The sequence below is a fragment of the Aspergillus melleus genome (assembly GCF_016097325.1).
Source record: "Aspergillus melleus strain CBS 546.65 chromosome Unknown contig7, whole genome shotgun sequence".
Classification (NCBI taxonomy): domain Eukaryota; kingdom Fungi; phylum Ascomycota; class Eurotiomycetes; order Eurotiales; family Aspergillaceae; genus Aspergillus; species Aspergillus melleus.
The window spans coordinates 3,094,454-3,114,100 of NW_025763376.1; the positions used below are offsets into that span (position 1 = coordinate 3,094,454).

The window sequence follows — 19,647 nt, forward strand, 5'->3', positions numbered from 1 at the left end:
TGTTATCTTCTTAACTCCCAGGCTATAAAAACCTCAGCTGGCCACGAATGTCACTCATATCATGGAAAATATTCTATGTATTGCCCCTATTTCGCCATGGCTTGTAGAACAAAGAGTTGTGAAACGATAGTGCCCGTGTACCTACCAGTAGAGACAGGTAGCTATCGGATTTCAAAGGGATATTGAGGCCTCAGCCATTGGATGAAGGGGCAATGGACACACGGGAATGCAGAAGTGTACAACGAAGCTCAAGAAGCTCTTTAGGCAACCGCCAAGAGCTGTCTCACCCTCTCGAAACAACCAGGAGCAGCTCAGCCACCTGGTTCCAATTCGTGAGCCGGGAACAGGTGGATCGTAGAAATGGGTGCCCAGGTTGCTAGACCCTTTCTCCTTTGCTTGTTACCTCAATTTGACATCCACGGGCCACCAGTTGAAGATTCAATGTTGATCCGGATGCGGTGTCGGAGCCAACGCCCAACAGTTTGAAAATTTAGCGTGCTCTAGTCAGCTAAACATACTAAAGACCGTGAGCTAATCCTACTTAAATCGAAAGGTTAATGTGCTCATATTGAAATTTAAACGTTCTTCAAGGTAATACATTCAGCTCTGATATTGAGCTATTTACTCAACAAGACAGAGGAAGGGGAGATCCGTGCGTTTTCTCTTAATCAAACCGGCAAATCTGAAGGGCTGGAGAGGACTGGGTATGTTATGAAAACTCATATTCATGCACAGCCCCGATATGTGGATGTCTTTCCACGAGAAGTTGTGGGCCAGTGACCAGTGTACACCGTGTATGCTAGCCCAGAAAGACATGGTTTTCGAGAAAAGACGACGGGTACCTGTTTCAGATCGAAACCTACCCGTTCCCCATTAGGGTGCTTGGAGGCTTTTATAGGGCAACAGGGTAACGCTTCGGTGGGTCTCGCTCGGTGCCGATCTGCCAGCACAGCCAACGATCGGCGAGAAAGGTCCTGGGGAAAAGGAAGAAAGGAATGGTAGACTAGGGATAAGGATCTTTGGCCCGCCAATGAGGTTGTGCATATGCCAAAATTGCCAGGGTTCAAGTTGGCCGAGGCAATGGAACCAGAAGCGTGATTGATATACACCGGAGCAGGACACCTCCGGAGCCAGTTCATACTTAGTACATGGGTAGACCACAGGCATTTGCTGAACCGTGGGAGCATCAAACGCCTCTACCCTCTTTGACTTACTTCGATGCGGCTTTGACAATATGGCTCGTCCAGTACAATTCCGCCGTCTTTATAACCAAACCTTTACACTCATTCATAAGAATCTTCTCATATCCTTCAAGTCCCCTATCGCGACCATTGTTAAGACACTCCTTCTACCGATTATCATTACCATCATTTTTGTCTACCTGAAAGAGATTCAAACGGACCTTGACTCATCCAATGGAATCACACGCAGCGGACAGCCGGTCCTGGACCTCGCAGATGCCATTGATCTCAGTTCCTCGCAACGGCTGGTCTTTGTGATTAATGGGATCAGGGACAAGCGGCTCATCGACATTTTAGAAGATATCCGAGATGCACCAGGCATGAAAGGTCGTGAAGTCAGGATTATAGATGAGCCAAATGGGCTGTACAATAACTGCAGACAGTCGATTCATGGAACCAGCGAATGCTTTGCCTCAGTCATGTTCACCACCTTCAACGCAACCCATGCCGAATACAACATCGCAATCGACGAGGACGCTATAAAGAACACTCCCTACAGCTACAGACCCGGACAGTCCGCTCTGTCGAGGCGCGTTCTACCGATTCAATGGGCGCTGGACTCACGAATTGGCGGGTTCACCTCTGCGAAGAAACCAACCGAGAGAATGTTCAGTGGTTATTTCGACGAATCTGGCACCAGTGGGACTGATGTGCCAACTGAAGTATACTGGCTCTCCATCGTCAGTTATTTCGCCGCTCCTTTATTTGTGTTCCTTCTCTTAGTTGCAACCTACCATGTCAGCAGCTTCGTGGCAGGAGAGCGACAAAACTCGGTCGCGGAACTTCTTATGGCGCAGGGCGTCGGCACAATTCCTCGCGTTTTATCGAATATACTCTCATTCTGCATTCTCTATGTTCCAGGGGTCATCATTTCTTCGCTGATGCTCGGCGAGCTGCTTTTCAAAAAGACATCCACGGGGCTTTTTTTCATCCTCATGCTTCTCGCCTGCTTCTCATTCATTGTTTCGGCCCACTGCATGGGGTCCCTCTTTGCGAAATCCTCGACAGCCGGCCTGTGCACTTGCATCCTCACATTCATTCTCGGAGTCGCGTCGGTCGCACAGAGTTTGACCTCCTTCCGGAGCCCAGGAGAAATAGCCGGCCTCTCGTTTGTCTTTCCTTCCTACGCATGGGCGACCCTCATCCGAGACATCGCGACAGCCGAGTTCACGGAGCGAGCCTTCCCGGATATGCAAGCGCAGGAGCAATCGCAGGCTATAAATGGATATCTTTTTCTCCTTATTTTCATCTTTCACGTATTCGTCTACGGAGCGATTACATTCCTCGTGGAATATTTTCGATGGGGTGTTCCACAACAACGCGAATGGACGGTGTCCTCGGATGAGGTGGCCCTACGATTAGGGCATCTATCGAAGACGTTCAAGGGCGGTAAAAAGGCTGTAAATGATTTGAGTTTCGAAGTGCAGAAGGGCTCTGTTACCTTCTTGCTGGGTCCGAATGGAAGTGGGAAGACCACCGCGCTCAAATGTATTTCCGGCATGATCAAGGTGGACCAAGGCTCTAAGATCCAGTTCAGTCGGGAAGGGCATTCTTTTGGCTTGTGTCCACAGATTAATGTATGTCGGCCTGTTGCCGTAATGAGTCTGTATGCTAATTATATAGGTCCTTTGGGATGTGCTCACGGTGAACGAACATGTGCGTATCTGGGCGAAACTCAAGACTGCCGGGAGCGATATGTCGGTCATTAAAAATGCAGATGATGTGATCGCCGAATGCGGTCTCACAGGGAAAGCTCATGCAGCATCTGAGACGCTCAGTGGTGGGCAGAAACGTCGACTGCAACTGGCTATTGCATTTGCGGGTGGATCGCAGGTGTGCTGCATAGATGAAGCATCCAGTGGACTGGTGTGTTCCCTATCTATCCTTCCCACTACCATCTCTAAGTCTCCCAGGATCCATTATCTCGTCGAAATATCTGGAATATTGTCCAGGAAGGGCGACGTCACCGAACTACTGTTCTAACTACTCACTTCCTAGACGAGGTAAGGATCACCAGCATTGTTTGGTAGAACCTGCTAATATCTGTAGGCGGATGTTCTCGCCGACCACATTGTTATTATGTGCAAAGGGCGCCTGGTGTGTCAGGGCTCTAGCACTTCGCTCAAGTCGCAATACGGCGACAGCTACAGAATTCGCATGGGTGACGACGGCGAAATCGCCTGCAAGGCGGCAACGTCCGCAGAAGCTACTCAAAAGGTACTCGAACTTGAGAGGATACGAGATGGCCTTGCCTGCCATGTCACCTTCCCTACCCTTGAGCAGGTCTTCTTAAAGACCACCTCGGAATACGGCACTGCTGTCAACGCAATCGGTGGTGATGGCGTTGTCGGGGAGCAGGAGACAGCCGAGGATTCAATCACGCCCGTTGAAGATAAGATTCTCGCCATGGAGAGTGAATATGCCGGTCAGGACCTGGACCTGGATGTCGGACGCTCAGTAGGAGCTTTCCGACAGATATGGGTGCTCTTCCGAAAGCGTTGCCAGTTGCTCATGCAGTGGTCTGGACTGACTGTGTACGCGGTCAACCTTATCATCCCGATTCTGGTCGCAGTGGCCTTGACCAATGGCTTGTATGATTGGAAGGCCCTCGACACGTGCGAGAATGCGTACCAGAGGTATGAACATCCCAGTGGGGCTGAATTTGCTCCGTTGATGGAGGCGATGACGCCGATGATTCCGATGGTTACGGGAAAGGTCTCTGCTGGCATCCTGGGGCCACAGCGGGCAGTTTCTGGCGCTGTTCAGGATGCGCTCTATGTTGAAAACATGTGAGTTCTAACTTGGCCGTTGTAGAGCCTAGTACTAATCAACCTAGTGCGTCGATGTTCTCCGGGTCCCAGTCCCAAACTTTGAAAAGCAGAACCCTTGTCAACAGCCAAGATGATTTTGAGAAAGCTATGTTCAAAAGCGGCGGCAATGTCCCTTTCGGCATATACGCTCCTACGCCGGATAACGCTATCTTTTACCATGATGCAAGCTCGTACTATGCTGGTAGGTTTAGCTACACGATTTGGTCAACCTCGGCTAATTTCCACAGCAAACGGAATCGATGGCTTCAGCTTCCTGACGAATCGACTTGCCAACTCGACAGCGAACAGTCAGGCCAGGCTAGTCTCGACAACCCTGCGGACGTTTCGCCATATAGTGCCGGTGCATGACTGGAGGAATATGCCTATCGCAATTCTAATAGTAGTCGCCTTCATGGCAGCTGTATCGACGACTGCCATATATCCAAGTATGTCCATATTGGCTCACTGACGCGCTCAGAGCTCTTTGCTAACATTAACAGTGTATGAGCGAGTCTCCAAAGTCCGGGCTCTGCAATATAGCAATGGTGTCTCCCCGTTCGCACTCTGGACCGCCTATCTTCTATTCGATTTCCAGTTCATTCTTATCGAAGGTACTTATTTCAGGCTCTGTCCAATGCTCAGCGACTAATTCTTTGTAGCTCTGGTCATCTACGGACTCCTTTTCGTCAACCCGATCAACCATGTCTGGTACCGACCGGATTGCATTTTCGGCGCGTTTATTCTGTTTGGAATTGCATCCTACCTCGGTGCATATCTCATTTCCAACATGGTTCGTCGCGGAGGTTTCTTCGCGGCGTTGTCAATTCATATTGTACTGTTTGTCGTCTACTTTATCTCCTACGTCGCGAACCAGTATAGTGGCTCGGTAGATTCTCGACAAGACAGTATGCTTTCAACCCGAGGTACTCTGATTTTTGAGACATAGAACTAACCAATTCATCTGTGCAGTCTACGACTCTCTCCAAGCCGGCCTTGGTCTCATCGCTCCGGCTGCAAATCTCGCCCGCGCCCTCTTCATCGGCATGAACACGTTTGATGTCCTCTGCGGAAAGTTCGGAGACCGAGATACCTCCTACCCTTTTGCTTACGAACTTTATGGCGGTGTCTACGCAAACCTGACTTACCAATGCCTCTTTCTCATTGGTTGCCTAGCGCTTTATGAGTACGGCAGCACAGACTGGCTCAGACCCTTGTTTTTCTGGCGTCGAAAGCTTCCCGCGAGAGTACATCATAGAGTGGACGATACAGAGATGACTTCCTTTGAGAGCACGCGGAATATTATCGGCGGGGAGAGATCGCAGTGCGTGCCAGACAATGCAATCCTCGAAGTCGATCGCGTCAGCAAATACTTCGGGAGCTCGTTCGCTACCCAGAATGTCTCGCTTTCCATCTCGTCGAACGAAACTCTCGCACTGCTGGGTGGGAACGGTGCCGGTAAGACGACTACTATTAATATGATTCGTGGGGAACTGAAACCCGACTACGGAAATATCTTGGTGAATGGTATCTCGATGTCACGACAACCTGGACAAGCGAGGTTGCATATCGGGGTGTGTCCGCAGGACGATGCGGCTGATAATTTGACCGTGAGGCAAACGTTGGAATTTTATGCCGCTGTTAAGGGGCTGCAAAGGGTCAAAGAGAACGTGGATGAAGTCATGAATGCGTTGGATATCACGCAGTACCAGAAGGTGGCGGCGAAGGCGTTGAGCGGTGGAACTAAAAGGAAGTTGACAGTTGCGATCGCTTTACTTGGTTGGTCTCTCCGGATCTATTACTGTGCATACGTGCGATGCTAACATTTCTGTCACAGGGAACCCGTCTCTGATTCTACTCGACGAGCCCTCGACCGCACAAGATGCAGGCGCGAAGCGGATTCTATGGCGGGCACTGAAACGGATTCGTACCAACAGAGCTATCCTGCTCACAACCCATAGTATGGAAGAGGCTGAAGCGCTGGCTTCAAGCGTTGCGATTATGCGAACTCGACTGCTCGTTTCCGGGACGCTAAACTCCCTCAATGACACCTATGGCGGTGCTTTCCGGTTACGAGGTGTGCGCTGCGAAGACGTCGGTACTGAAATGGCCAAGCACGAAGTCACGAGGTCCTTCACGAAGGCAGGTCTTCATGCTATGAAGTATTCTGATATGAGAGGATTGATCCAATTCTTTGTCAAGTACGAGAAGCGCAATTTGGGACAGATTATGTCCATCATGGAGGGTTTAAAGGGAAGTCCGCCGACCATGGGTAGCCAAGCTCATGCCGGCAGCGCTGGGTCTTTGACCTCAGGAACGAAGACGATGAAGGTGTTTGAGGAGTATACCTTGATTGAACCGACTTTGGAGGAAGTTTTCATGAATGTTGTTCAAGAAGCCGAGGATTCTGAAGGACTGTGATTCCCCACTCCTTCCACGTCATCCACTTGTAGTCTTTTCTCCATCTTGTCATTAGCTATCACATTTCTGGCATTTTTTTTACATACCCTTAGACTACGCTGATACAGCAATCTTCTATTATAGTCTCGTCTTGTTTCTGAGTACCATTTTCCCCCAGATATACAAGTTAATTCACTAAAAGCTCTAGTAAGCTTGGTCAGCGACGAAGTCAGGCTCTCCGTCATTCCCGACAACTCTCTGAATATCTTAATAGTATCCCTAAAGCCTCATAATTCACTCCTGCATACATTCGGGCACTGAACTGTCATAGGGTGTACAACCACACCCTCTTTCACTCTCTAGTCCCTTTACTCAATTTCTTGATTTACGATTCTCATCGGAGAACACCCCTCAGCCAACATTTCTATAGTACAATGAACTGTCCTTGGATCATCATCATACTGTTCGTCATATTCCTTTTATTACTGTATCTATGAGAATCTATACTCCAACCTCACGTGCTCATACTTTAGAAGAACAACCATACATTAAACCAGACTTCTGCCTTATCGTTGTGTCAAACGGTGTCTACAGTCGGACAAACTCTAGCATGAAAGTTTAAAGATCAACTACATAGCAAACCGCTTTTAGCCACATGCAGGAAAGCAGAATCCTTCAATGGACAATACTTGCTTTTCTTGTCATAAAGATTTGATATACCTCGTGCAAGTCGAAGAATAAATCTCCCTGACGTAAGCCACTTGTCCTTTCCCCTACAATAGCTTTCCCAATGATCCTTCTTGGTAGGTTTACGGAATTCAAAGGACATGGTTCTGATTGTCGTGACTGTTCACGTTCGCCGAGAGACTAAGACGATCGTGATGGAAAGTATTTACCGGAAGTCGCTCCGCTAGGTTGCTGCGTCTGCATCCAGCACATCCACTGTGCAGTCGTTTGTTGACGGGCTATGTCTTTTGACCAGGGCTCCTTCATTCGCTTTGAAAATAGCAGGCGCACTGTTAGACGTCTTTCAGTTTGAGCCGGAACATCGAATGCATCATATCGACGAGACAATCACAACAAAAACCAACCTGGAAGCCGGCAGCATTGTCTCATACCGACAATATACACCGGTTGTCTTGCGCTTTGAGCCGCAACCTCACACCAGACTATTCTTTTCGAAGAAACCAAATGCCACGCACACCTAATAGTGTCATTTTCAACGAGGTGATTTGGTGATCCGACACGAGGCAGACAGAGGCCTTTCTTTCTAACGCCTGCATCCATTCGCGACATGATTCAAAAGAAAGCCATAAATCAGACCAAGCGTAGGAACTAAAGTTGATCGGTGTTGCTAGTCAATAATCATGAACACATATGAATATCAATGGTTATCATATAATGATCCAATCTTTCTACGGTCGGGCCTAGCTACGTCATGTGCATTTATATTCCTTTTCTTAGTTGACCGACGTTAATTAATTGTCTTCCGGTGGAAGTGTAAGAATAGCGATTCGGCCTGTCGGTTGACATCATCCGGTGCAACTCATAAACAAGGCCCGAATGCATGCGCGCATCCCGGCAAATCATGAAATTAACTAATCCCACGATGACGGCAATCGGCTTGAGGCCGCCAGACAGCGTGGATCCCCAAGACCCGCCATGACGGAATGTCGCTTTTTAGGGCTTGTCGATCGCCAACTATCGGTGGGCAGCGACTAATCACGGTCGGCCTCCCCTTGCCTTATGTCTCCTCTGCTCCACTTCGTTCCAAGCCAGAATGGCCCTCGTCAAGTTGAATCCGTTTGCTTACCTCGTTCCTGTTTTTAGGCCGGGGCCTCGAAACTGATCATGGCACCTCGCGTGGTCGATCGTCGAGGTTATATAAGAAGGTAGCTTCAGAGGTAGCTTGTCGCATTCCTTTAGCTTCATCCAGACCCAGTCCAGTCCACCCACCGAGCCATGCATTTCCAGCTCCTCTCTTCGGCCATCCTCCTCGGCGCCTTGTCGACCGCTTCCGCAGAGTCCAAATTCAACCCCCTCGAGCATCTCACCGGCATTTCGCCCTACTATTTCCCCAAACACCCGCCTCTGGACGGAGCGGCGCCCCAAGGATGCAACGTGACGCGCGCCGCGTACCTCGTACGACACGCCGCTATTTACGCCAATGACTTTGATTACGAGTCCTACCTCGAGCCGTTCATCGACAAGCTGCGGAACACCACCCAGGACTGGTCGTCGGTCGGCGGACTGCAGTTCTTGGGTAACTGGTCGGCGCCCGTGAGTGAGGAGCACCTGGAGAAAATCACCCGAGTCGGATACCACGAGGCCAACTCCTTGGGCTCGACCTTGCGGAAACGTTACTCTGGACTCAAGGCGCCCGAGAAGGTCTGGTCGTCTAGCGCCGACCGCACGGTGCGCACTGCCGGTGGCTTCATTGCCGGGTTTACCGGCCAGAAGAATAGCAGCGTGCATCTAGAACAGGTTGAGGAAAGCAAGGACAGCGGTGCCGACTCGTTGACCCCATACAAGAGCTGCCCGGCGTATAGCGGATCGTACGGAAGCGACCAGTCCCAGGTACGTCCCTCTTCCTGTCGCTTTCCCTCTCATTGCCTCCCGGCACATTATTGACATCGAATGATATAGGAATGGGTCGACCGCTACACCAAGCCCATCATCGAGCGCCTTAACAGCAAGGCCTCGACCTTCAACTTCACCGTCTCCGACGTCGTCGCCATGTTCGAGCTATGCGGCTACGAGACCGTCATCCGCGGATCGTCGGGCTTCTGCTCGCAGGACCTCTTCTCGCAGGACGACTGGCTTGCTTTTGAATACGGCGAGGACGTCCGATACTTCCACAACGCCGGCTACGGTCGCGACGTCACGCCGCGCATCGGATACCCCTGGGTCAAAGCGAGCGCGGACCTGCTGGACGACTCGGCCTCCAAGCAGGATCTGTACGTCTCGTTCACCCACCGCGAGCTGCCGCCCATGGTCATCACCGCCTTGGGCCTGTACAACAACACTGCCTTCTCGGGTGCCAACAACATCAACGGCACCATGCCGACCGATCGCATCAACTACAACCGCGCGTGGGTGAGCAGTCGCATCCTGCCGTTCTTGACGAACATCGCCATCGAGAGAATGGAGTGCGATAGCTTCGGCTACGACGAGGGTGACTACTATCGTGTGCTGGTCAACGCCGGTCCCCAGCCGCTGGTCGAGTGTCGCGACGGCCCTGGAGATAGCTGCTCGGACGGGATATTCAAGGACTTTGTCAAGGAACTGGGTGGTCTGTATGGTGGTGACTTCGATACTTTCTGCGGCACGAGCAGCAACATTTCGCAGACCTTGAGCATTTACGAATAAGCGGGCTGGATGTTATGATTTGTTTGAATTATGTTGATGCATTGCAGTGCCATTTGTCTTGACTTGGCCTTAGCGGATCTGTTTGGTTTGTTTATTTTCGGGTCTAGATATTGCATTATTTAGGGTCATTACTCGCTAGAGAGCCTAATGCATGGATGAAAATAAGGATGACATTCATCCAATGTATGCAGACCCTACTAAACTTTGCTTTCACCACCATCCAAATCCGCCCCTGGTGATCATCCTTAAAGCTCTTCCCTGCAGATATGATAGAACTAGCCCGGGATCAACATGAGTTCTCTTCCCATCAATTCCAGATCAAGAGTCAGGAAAACTCACAATATCACATGTTCCACACGACGATGCCTGGGGGCAATTCCGATCGGAGCTACAAAAGTCACCGCATCGAAGCGTCTAGCAAGGCAGTTAGCACGGGTAGGTGGATTCACACATTCAAGGGTCGGTGTGTACCGCGTTGTAGGGAATGCGGTTTGGCATGCCGACGGCGAGGCCGACCAGAGCCAAGAGGAGAAGGGGATGGATCTTCATTTAGGGCTGCTGCTTGCGGATCAGTGTCGCGTGCCTGAGGAATGTGGCTGCTTATACCCCTTGATACGAATCCAACCGTGGACGGGAGCCGATGGCATTATATGTGGTTCCTCGGTGCATTGTATATCTTTACGATATCAACCTGTATTTGTCAATCAGGGAGGACGAAGTTAATCGGATAGGGGAGGTCAGTCGTACGCGAGGTATACAGCCTAGGAAATGTCGAGGTGTAACATATCACCATCAGCGTACCCGATGATGCCATTCTGTACCTGCGATTGTGAGATGGGCGAAGAGTCTGACACTGCAGGCGCCCGAGGTATGGCAACTGAAGCTAAAAACGACCGTGTCGGATGAAGCCGACGGGGAGATATATATATACCCTATGGAGTCAGCTGATGTACCACAACCCTCCAAATGCACCGACACGAAGTCCATCCGTGGCAGTTCAACGGCGAGACCCCGTCTACCGCTGAGTCAGCCATCCCAAGAGAGCTTATCGCGAGCAAGCCCTGCCGCGCAGCCAATCCCAGTGCAGTAGCTCGCAGCACTAGGCCGGAAGTGGTCTAGCACCAGGCAACTGCGGGGATGCAAGCAGAGCGAACAACAAGAAGGAAAGGAAAAGGATGCATCCAGCTGCCTGCCGGGTTACACCAGCTCGCTTCCACACTTCCCTCCCCCTTTTCTTTCCTTCCTTCTGTCCGGTTCTTTGTTTCCCTGCGTCTGGCATAAACACCCAGTCACTCAAATCTCTTCCTCCGAATGTCTGCGAATCTCCTGTCAGCATGCGCTTTTCTTCTCTACTGTGTCTGTATCTTCTCAGACAGACAACTGCTGCGCCGATAGCACTTGCCTTCTACAAGGGGACTCTGACCCATGCGGACTGGGTCAATCTCGATCATCGTCGCCTCCGTTTGTTGTCCGATGACAGTAATGACAATAACATCCGCGCCGTGACGGACGTTGACTCCCGCGATACTACCACACTCCTGCAATCGCCCTTCCACCTCCTCTCTAATCACGACTGCAACTTCCCGACTTGCGTCTCCTCGACGACATTGCGGAAATCACTCCGTCGGCGTACCGACGCCGGCAAAATGGCCGTCTCGCGTCTACCTTGCGCCTTGTGGGCAGTCCTTGGATTCGCCTTCGCCTTTCTGATCATGCGGCTCGTCAATCGACACGGTCGATATGTTCGAATTCCCGGTGCAGGACACGACCGGGCAACTGACGCTGTGGTGACAAAGCCGGAGCCTAGCCGTGTGGCGGCAGACGAGGAAGTGTCGGATGATTTTGACGACACGGATTATCCGATGGGATAAGAAGGGATCGAACTTGGCATGCGGATGCATGATCCCTGCACGTGGTGCTGTTTGTTTGTTTTGATAATTGGTCTCGTGATCCGTGTTTGCCTTTCTCCCTTTCCTGTACTCTAGCTCTCCTCTTCCCTTCTTCTCTGTTCACTTCTCTCTCATATCCCCTTCTCACTTCCCCTTTGTTGTTTGTCTGCGTTCGAGCCAAGCGTCGGTGTTGGTGAGGGAGTGTTAATCATGACTTATATGCAACATTCTGATCACTGATTGGGATAGTCAGCTTGTGGACTACGTATTAAATGCTTATTTCCCATCTTCTCCGGTCTACTTTGGCTCTACATTACGGTAACACACAATGACGCTGACAGTTCAGACGTAGCAATGTGGTTGATTTCTCCATGACAAACTGTTCTGCTGCTATCTGCCTCCAGATTCCTTCCCCACGCCAGAGCATACGAATGATGGTGATGTTGAATACCATCGAGTGTACACCTATTCCTCCGACTCCAAGCGGTCATCATAACGCCGGCACTCATGTCGACGCTGCGTGCCCAATTAGTTGGCGAAACTTGATGTCAGGCAGAACTTACTCGGTGACAGTAGTCACAAGGACCGCGCCCGCGGCAGTCCCAGTCCCGTTCACACCAGTCTCCACAGCGTCCGAGCTACTTTGATTAGCATTTCCCCCTCCAAAGGCCGCAGGACCTGAGAGAAAGCCTACCGGCGCTGGATCCGCATTCTCAGTCGCGACCGCCATGCTCAGGAGCGCAGCGAACAGGACAAGAATAAACCTCATAATGCTGGTTGCCTCTGGAAGGTCTTTGGCTTTGGTTGGGTTGTCTGGGTTGATTCTGGTTTGGTGGAACAAGGCGAGGTGGAGTCGGTCATCGTGCCCATATTTATAACCAAACATCCTCTCTCGACCGACGTCCTCTTACGACCGTGTAGTCGAACACCAAGTGCGGGCACAAATGGGATCCGTAGGAATTTGTTCTTGCTTGTCTCAAACCGCCACATCCGCTGTATAACACAGACCAGGCCATCAGCTGAGATGACGGCAGGTGAATGAGGCCATTCGCATCGACGAAGGCTGACATTCCTGTCGGTCCTGGAGCTGAAATGGGGATTCCCCGATGCTTTGTCCTACCGATGTACCACTGTAGTTGGACCAGGTTGCAATTCCTTGTGCGGGGAAGGGAGTCAGCCTGAAGAATCGGGAGAGTCTTTGCCGCATTTATAGAGTTGTATTGGGCTAGGTCATGATCAGGGTGTCAGTGATGCTCGAAATATGCCCCGTCCTCGATGCATTGGGAATTTGTCTAGTGAGAGAGGACGCTTCGGATATTTGGAACGTACTGATTGAGAAGCTTGTCCGACATGTCGGAGACTTAAACACGTGTAGCCAAGGACCAGACCTGGTTTATCGTGCGATGCCTTTCTACCTCTGGTAAGATACGATGGAGTTGCAAGAAGTCAGTCGGTGCGAGAGTGAGCCTGAGGCTCCCAGAAGAGACAAACATGCAAACGGTGTCATCCGCTCTCACGTGCCCTTGCCTTTGGAATTCGCTCACTCTCGCACCCTCAAACTTTCCTCTTTCCCTTTCCCTCACCCCCGATCCATCCAGACCAGTGGCGACGCTGCACTGCCCCTCGGTCCACTCCTACTGGAGAGGCATAGTACCAATGGCCGGCTCGTGGTGGACACGCGAGCAGAAAAAGTCTTCCACTGACATCCTCCGCCAAGGGCCTTGGCGATACTCTCCAAGGTAGGCCAAACTGGTCCAAGACCTGCTCTGCGATGGGCGACAACCAGCAGCTCAGGAACGTGCTCGTTTGTGCCACCTGATTGGCTATCCACCGGCCGCACCTTCGTCTACGGCTTGGCGCCAAGTCCGCTCCTCTCGGCGGAGGCCAGGCTCTAGCAGGCTCTAGGAACCAATACCATCGGTCACTGCTCTCACGTTCGTCGACCATTCCAATCAGTCTGGATGGAGGTGACCGACAAGAAGAAAAACCACGCGATGCCTTGGCACTGTGCGTGCAGCCACCCGGTCATGGCATCAACATGATACTTAACTTGCTCGCGTGCTCTCATTTTCCTCCGATTCTGTCCAGCAGCACCCACGCATCTTTCTTTCTTCTCCTCTCATCCTTTCTCTCTCTGAAAGCTCGAGCTTCCAGCTCGGCACTTTTTGCCCATCATGATCCCTCTCGAGACCGCCCCCTACGACTGGATTCTGGCCTTGACCTCTATTGCCTTCGTCTTCAGTGCCTTCGGTAACGGTGCCAACGATGTCGCCAACTCCTACGCTACCTCCGTTGCGGCACGGACCCTGAAGATGTGGCATGTCGGTATCCTGGCCATGATCACCGAGTTCGTCGGTGCCGTGGCCCTCGGCAGCCGTGTCACCGATACCATCAAGTCCGGCATCATCGAGCCCGATCGGTTCATGGGCAAACCCGGCACTTTCATGCTGGCCATGGGCTGTGCTGAGGTGGGCAGCGCCTTCTGGCTGATGTTTGCCACCGGCCGTGGATGGCCGGTGTCGACCACTCAGACCGTCGTCGGTGCACTGGTCGGTGTCGGCTTCGCTTCGCAGGCTAAGATCACCTGGGAGTGGAAGAGCGGCAGTGTCTCTCAGATTGCTGCTTCCTGGGGTATTGCTCCCGCCATCGCCTGTGCCTTCTCGGCCCTGATCTTTGGCATCCTCAAATACACTGTCCTCGAACGCAAGGATTCCTTCAAGTGGGCCATGCGTCTCATTCCCGTCTACCTCTCCTTCACCGGTGCTATCCTGGCGTTGTTCATCGTCGTCGAAGCCCCTACCGCTCCCTCACTTGAGGCCTTCGGTGCCGGCAAGGCCGTCGGTATTATCCTCGGTGTTCTGGCTGGTTGTTTGGTCATCTCTTATGCTTTCTTCATGCCTTACTTCCACCGCCGACTGGTCAAGGAGGATGCACGACTTCGGTTTTACCACCTTCCTCTTGGCCCCTGGTTACTCAAGGACAACTGCCCTCTATACTTCCCTGGCTCCGGTGAGAGCTTCGTCATCAACTACTACGAGGATGCCTACGGCGAGACTCGCGCCGGCCAGAAAGATGCCGAGAAGAAAGACGGCTCCGGGGACGGCAAAACCATCAACACTGACGTCGAGCAGCGTGCCACCACCTCTGCCAACTCCACCCCCGAAATCCAGCCCAAGAAGGCCATCATCGGCCCTCACGAGCGTTTCCTCCAGCCGGTCGAACACCTCAGCTGGTTCAACCCCATGAAGTACTGGGGCTGGACCAAGTTCATCCTTCTGCAGGGTGTCACTCGCGACGTCATCACCCACGACTCGGACCTCCTTCGTGCCATCCACGCCCGCGCCCACCGCTACGACGACCGCGTCGAGCACCTCTGGACATACTGCCAAGTTGTGTCGGCCATCATGATGTCCATCGCGCACGGCTCCAACGACGTGGCGAATGCCGTGGGTCCCTGGGCCGGTTCTTACGCGACCTACCTATCCGGTAGCGTGAATACCGAGTCGGAAACCCCCATCTGGTTCCTGGTCATTGCCGGTGTGCTTCTCGGTGCTGGTTTCTGGTTCTACGGATACCATATCATGCGGTCGCTCGGTAACAAGATCACTCAGATGTCGCCGAGCCGTGGTTTTGCGACCGAGCTGGGTGCCGCCATCACGGTGCTCCTCGCCTCACGTCTCGGTTTGCCCGTCTCGACGACCCAGTGTCTGACAGGTGCTGCGACCGGTGTCGCCTTGATGAATTATGATCTTGGCGCGGTGAACTGGCGTCAGCTTGCTTATATCTTCTGCGGTTGGGTCTTGACTCTTCCGTCGGCTGGCTTGGTCGCCGGGTTGATCTGTTTGATGGCGTTGAACACGCCGCATTTTTAAAAGTCGTTTTGTGATGATTCTTTTGTATATATAGACTTTTCGTGTTTCATTTCGGTTGAGCATACTCTTATACCCTAAATGCAATAAATAGATTTCCAAATATTTCGTCCTTCCTGTTGCTTTCCCCCATTTTCAATGTGAAGATTAGACAGGATGTTTGCTCCAAGATTTGAATGGATTTCACTTCAAGGTTTGGCTTCTTCGTTCAGGCCACGTTTATTTCCCCTTTTAGTTCTTCTTTTTATCCTCTTCTTGGTCGTTTTCCTTTGCCACTAAAACCAAGATGCTAAGACTGAGTAAATGCTCCAGCGTGCAGGTCGATCATCCTAAGGTCACACCGGTCGGAAAATGCCATGCTTCGCCAAGTGCTGCATCGTTGCTTACCTCTGGCACCTCGGACACATGCAGAAAAATCTAGTCTCATTGGAGATTTCCCTGACCGAATCATTCCCGGGCCGAGTATGTGTGAGGACCCGGATGTTGGGGAGCTGTCGTCGTTGATGATCGGTCGATCGCAATATTTACTCTCACCAAGGGCGCGAATAGATGTCTGGCGGGAAGTGCATGGGAATCGACTATGGCTCGTTCGTTATCGTGGGGTTTCGTCTGATTTCTCATTTCGGATCATGGTCAACACTGAGCTCGATGATTCATCAGATACCGCCGTGTTGATCGAAAGACTACGTCGTGGCACATAGGCCCATGTTGAATGACACCTTGAGGGCTCTTCATTTCGTTACCCATCGAATCAACTACACCAATAGCTGGCTAACTGACGAACAACGCTGATCCGTACCTTGGAGACTGCAGAAAGCGATCGACACGAGCACCTGAAAATCATCACCAAGGTTCCATCCCAAGGTCCCCAACCCCTCTATATCTATCGCCATGGCCCAAGAAACAGTATGAACATCAACGATGAAGCCCTCCGCCCTTTTGCCCGGGCTCGTGGCGCTCGCATCTGCGTTGCCCAAACTTCATGACTTCGATGCCCTCGGTGCCTGGTTCGACGGCGTCAACGCCATCAACACCAGCCATCATGTCGCACCTCATGGCGCCAAGAACAAAACTATCGCCATCGTGGGCGGAGGCATCACCGGGCTCGCGACGGCATTGATGCTCGACAGCGTTGGGGTTCATAATTGGGAAATCATCGAGGCGAGCGGGCGCGTCGGAGGACGGTTCCGCACCAAGTTCATGGGCGATACGCAGGAATGGGCTGAGATGGGACCTATGCGGCTGCCTGTGAGGGCGCACTATGCAGATGGCGAGACCGTCGAGTACTCGGATCATGCGATGGTCTTTCAGCTTGCCGCATTGCTCAACAATATGAATGGGAATGATTCGGATTGGAGAATCGACTTCCTTCCGTGGATCCAGCATCATCCGAATGAGCTGCTGGCTCTGGGGACCGGGCGGCATCCAGATGGGCGGATTCCAACTCGCGCGGAGATTCAGCACAACTCAAGCTTGGGTCAGCCTGATACCCTGTCCACGGCTGAGTTCAAGCAGACCAAGTCCCGTATGGACGAGATACTCTCGCGCAAGGAGAAGCTGAAGGCCATGCAGAAGGATGTCTGGCGCCAGCATAAGATAGCCATGGATGACGGACTCGATGACTGGAGCGAGCAGTCCATGATGCGGAATGGTTTCAAGGCCAGTGAAAACGTCACCGACGCTATCTGGACGGACTCTGACTACGACGTCTTTTGGGACGAGCTACACCACAACTCCAACCTCGAGCTGGACGGCTCGCCAGGGTCCCTCGGCAGAACCGAGTGGACCTGCATTGATCGCGGATTCAACCGGCTCTCCGATGCGTTCCTGCCTCATGTGCGTGATCGACTTACGCTCAACCGAAAGGTCCGGAAGCTCGAGTCCATCACTTCCCCTGCCACCAACCGCACGATGACCCGACTGTCCTGGTATCCATCCACGACCAACCGGACCTCCCAGTCCCGCGACTACGACTACACCATCATGGCCGTCCCCTTCACCATGACCCGCTTCATGGATCTGCCATCGTTCTCGTCTGTCTTGTCGCGCGCCATCAGCGAGGCCGGTCTCCGTTTCAAGTCCGCCTGCAAGGTGGCTCTTCTTTTCTCGGAACGTTTCTGGGAACGTGGTCCAAGCCCTATCTTCGGTGGAAAGTCCACCCCGCCCAGCTCCGCTGTCGGCGCTCTCTACTACCCTGTCTACGGGCTCAACGAGTCTCGCCCCGGCCTTATCATGCACTACCGCGGTGGGGACTGGAGCGATCGCTTCGTCAGCTTCCCCGAGGAAGAATACGTGCAGACGGTACTAGATGCGGTGGTGGACCTGCACGGCGAACAGGCCAGGGAGTTATACACGGGTGTTTATGAGAAGCTGTGCTGGCTGGAAGACGAGCATACAGCGACGAGCTGGTGTCGGCCCGATGTCGAGCAGCATAAACTGTATATCCCTGCGTACCATCGCACGGAGCATAATACCGTGTTTGTGGGTGAGCATACGGCGCCCACTCATGCTTGGGTTAGTAGTTCGTTGCATTCGGCGGTGCGAGGGTGCGTGCAGATCTTGTTGGAGATGGGGTTGGTTGAGGAGGCGAAGATTTTGAATAGAAGGTGGATGGGGAGGTGGATTCAGACTTGATATTGACCTGTACATACAAGGCTCTCTGGACATATGTAATCGATAGACACATAGACAGATAGATAGATGTCAGCCACCAGAAACCAATTCAGTGCGCTGTACGGATTTCATCATTCCTCTCCGCGTTCAATAAACGCTGAAGAAGAAACCCTCCCCCATTCCATCCAACTCCCATCGTACAACCGCTTCGGCATGGCATACCCAGACTCTGTCAATGCCACCTCCACTACCGCCGCCGTAACACCAGAATTACAGCTCAATATCACCGGCCGCTCACTGACCCCAGACTGTTCAAACAGGGCCTTCAATTCCGATGGCGTCTTGATCGCCCCATCCTCATTTAATACTGTGGATAACGGGATGTTCACAGAGCCGGGTATATGGCCTCTCTGGATACTTGGATCTGAGTATCCTTCTGAGCCAGTGAAGAGTGCGTTCGTACGGGAGTCCAGGATTTGATACGCTGAGTCAGATGAACCCTCGTTCTGCGCAGCGAGAAGTTCTTGAAGATCCGCGTAGGATATCACCATGTTTTGATCAATCTCAGGAATAGGATACGTCTCTGCCTCTTTTATCTCCCCAGATGAAGATACACCAAGAGAAACAATATCCCCGGATTCCACAGGAAACTGCAGCTGATGATAAATTCTGAAGTTATTGAGCACGTAGACGTCCTTGTGCACGAACACGCGGAACATCCACGCTACTCGCGGCGCGTTGTAGGTTCCTATCTCTGCGGCATCGTAGACCACGATGGTGTCGCTGGGTCGGAGCCCGAGTTTAGATAGCTCTTTTGAGATGGTGCTAGACGTAGGAAGCATTAGTGGGTAGGGGGTGTCGGAGTTGCGGACGGTGTCCATGTTAAAAAATCTGGAAACAGTCACTCCTTGTTGTACATACAGGGTCCATGTAGGGAGAGAATATCTGTTTGTTGGAATGGTTTCTGGGAATGTGAACGGGGAGGGGTGAAAACATACACTGAACCGGGGATGTGGTTGGCGTTGAAAAAAGGAATGTGTGCGGTGCGCCCCGCAGCCACAGGGACGATTCTTTGGGAGCCATTGTGGGTTTGGGATTGTGAGTATGCTTCGTGGAAGTCTTGAGGGCTGACAAGTGAAGATGCGAACATGGTGGGATTGATTGCTCAGTAGAGCATGTTGCGGAAGAGAAATGAAAGTTGATGGCGGGGAGAAATCGCTCGAAGTTCTGATTGATTGATTAGATTATCAGAGCCCCACCAAACTGAGTCTTGGGCTCCTCTGAGCAGCAGTTGCATATGATTCATCCAATGGCGTGGGCATCTGCAAACAGGAAGAAGGTGGCGATCAGACCCAGGCAGCAGCGTGCCTGGATCCCAAGCATCCGTGACTGCCTAGCTGCCTTCCATGTTAGTCCATCCTGGAGTTCAAGATCCGATATAGGTTGTATCTGTATGCAG

The 19,647-nt window shown here is 52.1% G+C and overlaps 6 protein-coding genes across 6 annotated transcripts; 5 read left to right on the top strand and 1 right to left on the bottom strand.

Annotated features, from left to right (window-relative positions):
• Nucleotides 1–1,234: 1,234 nt before the first annotated feature.
• LDX57_012026 (uncharacterized protein) lies at nt 1,235–6,469 on the top strand (the record flags this gene model as incomplete). Its single annotated transcript, XM_046093758.1, has 10 exons — nt 1,235–2,818; nt 2,865–3,107; nt 3,155–3,244; nt 3,291–4,030; nt 4,078–4,253; nt 4,300–4,497; nt 4,552–4,662; nt 4,711–4,956; nt 5,021–5,827; nt 5,886–6,469. 10 exons carry the CDS (start codon nt 1,235–1,237, stop codon nt 6,467–6,469), a joined length of 4,779 nt encoding a protein of 1,592 aa, XP_045949736.1.
• A 1,941-nt stretch (nt 6,470–8,410) lies between these two features.
• On the top strand, nt 8,411–9,817 carry LDX57_012027 (putative histidine acid phosphatase; the record flags this gene model as incomplete). Its single annotated transcript, XM_046093759.1, has 2 exons — nt 8,411–9,025; nt 9,095–9,817. The coding sequence occupies 2 exons, from the start codon at nt 8,411–8,413 to the stop codon at nt 9,815–9,817; spliced, it is 1,338 nt and encodes a 445-aa protein (XP_045949737.1).
• A 1,334-nt stretch (nt 9,818–11,151) lies between these two features.
• Nucleotides 11,152–11,688, top strand: LDX57_012028 (uncharacterized protein; the record flags this gene model as incomplete). Its single annotated transcript, XM_046093760.1, has 1 exon — nt 11,152–11,688. One exon carries the CDS (start codon nt 11,152–11,154, stop codon nt 11,686–11,688), a length of 537 nt encoding a protein of 178 aa, XP_045949738.1.
• Nucleotides 11,689–13,353: 1,665 nt separating this feature from the next.
• On the top strand, nt 13,354–15,678 carry LDX57_012029 (inorganic phosphate transporter). Its single transcript, XM_046093761.1, has one exon. It carries the CDS (start codon nt 13,881–13,883, stop codon nt 15,576–15,578), a length of 1,698 nt encoding a protein of 565 aa, XP_045949739.1. The 5' UTR covers nt 13,354–13,880; the 3' UTR covers nt 15,579–15,678.
• Nucleotides 15,679–16,496: 818 nt separating this feature from the next.
• LDX57_012030 (flavin monoamine oxidase family protein) lies at nt 16,497–18,209 on the top strand (the record flags this gene model as incomplete). The annotated part of the gene is made up of 1 exon (XM_046093762.1): nt 16,497–18,209. The coding sequence occupies one exon, from the start codon at nt 16,497–16,499 to the stop codon at nt 18,207–18,209; it is 1,713 nt and encodes a 570-aa protein (XP_045949740.1).
• Nucleotides 18,210–18,319: 110 nt separating this feature from the next.
• Nucleotides 18,320–19,338, bottom strand: LDX57_012031 (sulfurtransferase; the record flags this gene model as incomplete). Its single annotated transcript, XM_046093763.1, has 2 exons — nt 18,320–19,013; nt 19,187–19,338. The coding sequence occupies 2 exons, from the start codon at nt 19,336–19,338 to the stop codon at nt 18,320–18,322; spliced, it is 846 nt and encodes a 281-aa protein (XP_045949741.1).
• Between the last annotated feature and the right edge of the window lie 309 nt (nt 19,339–19,647).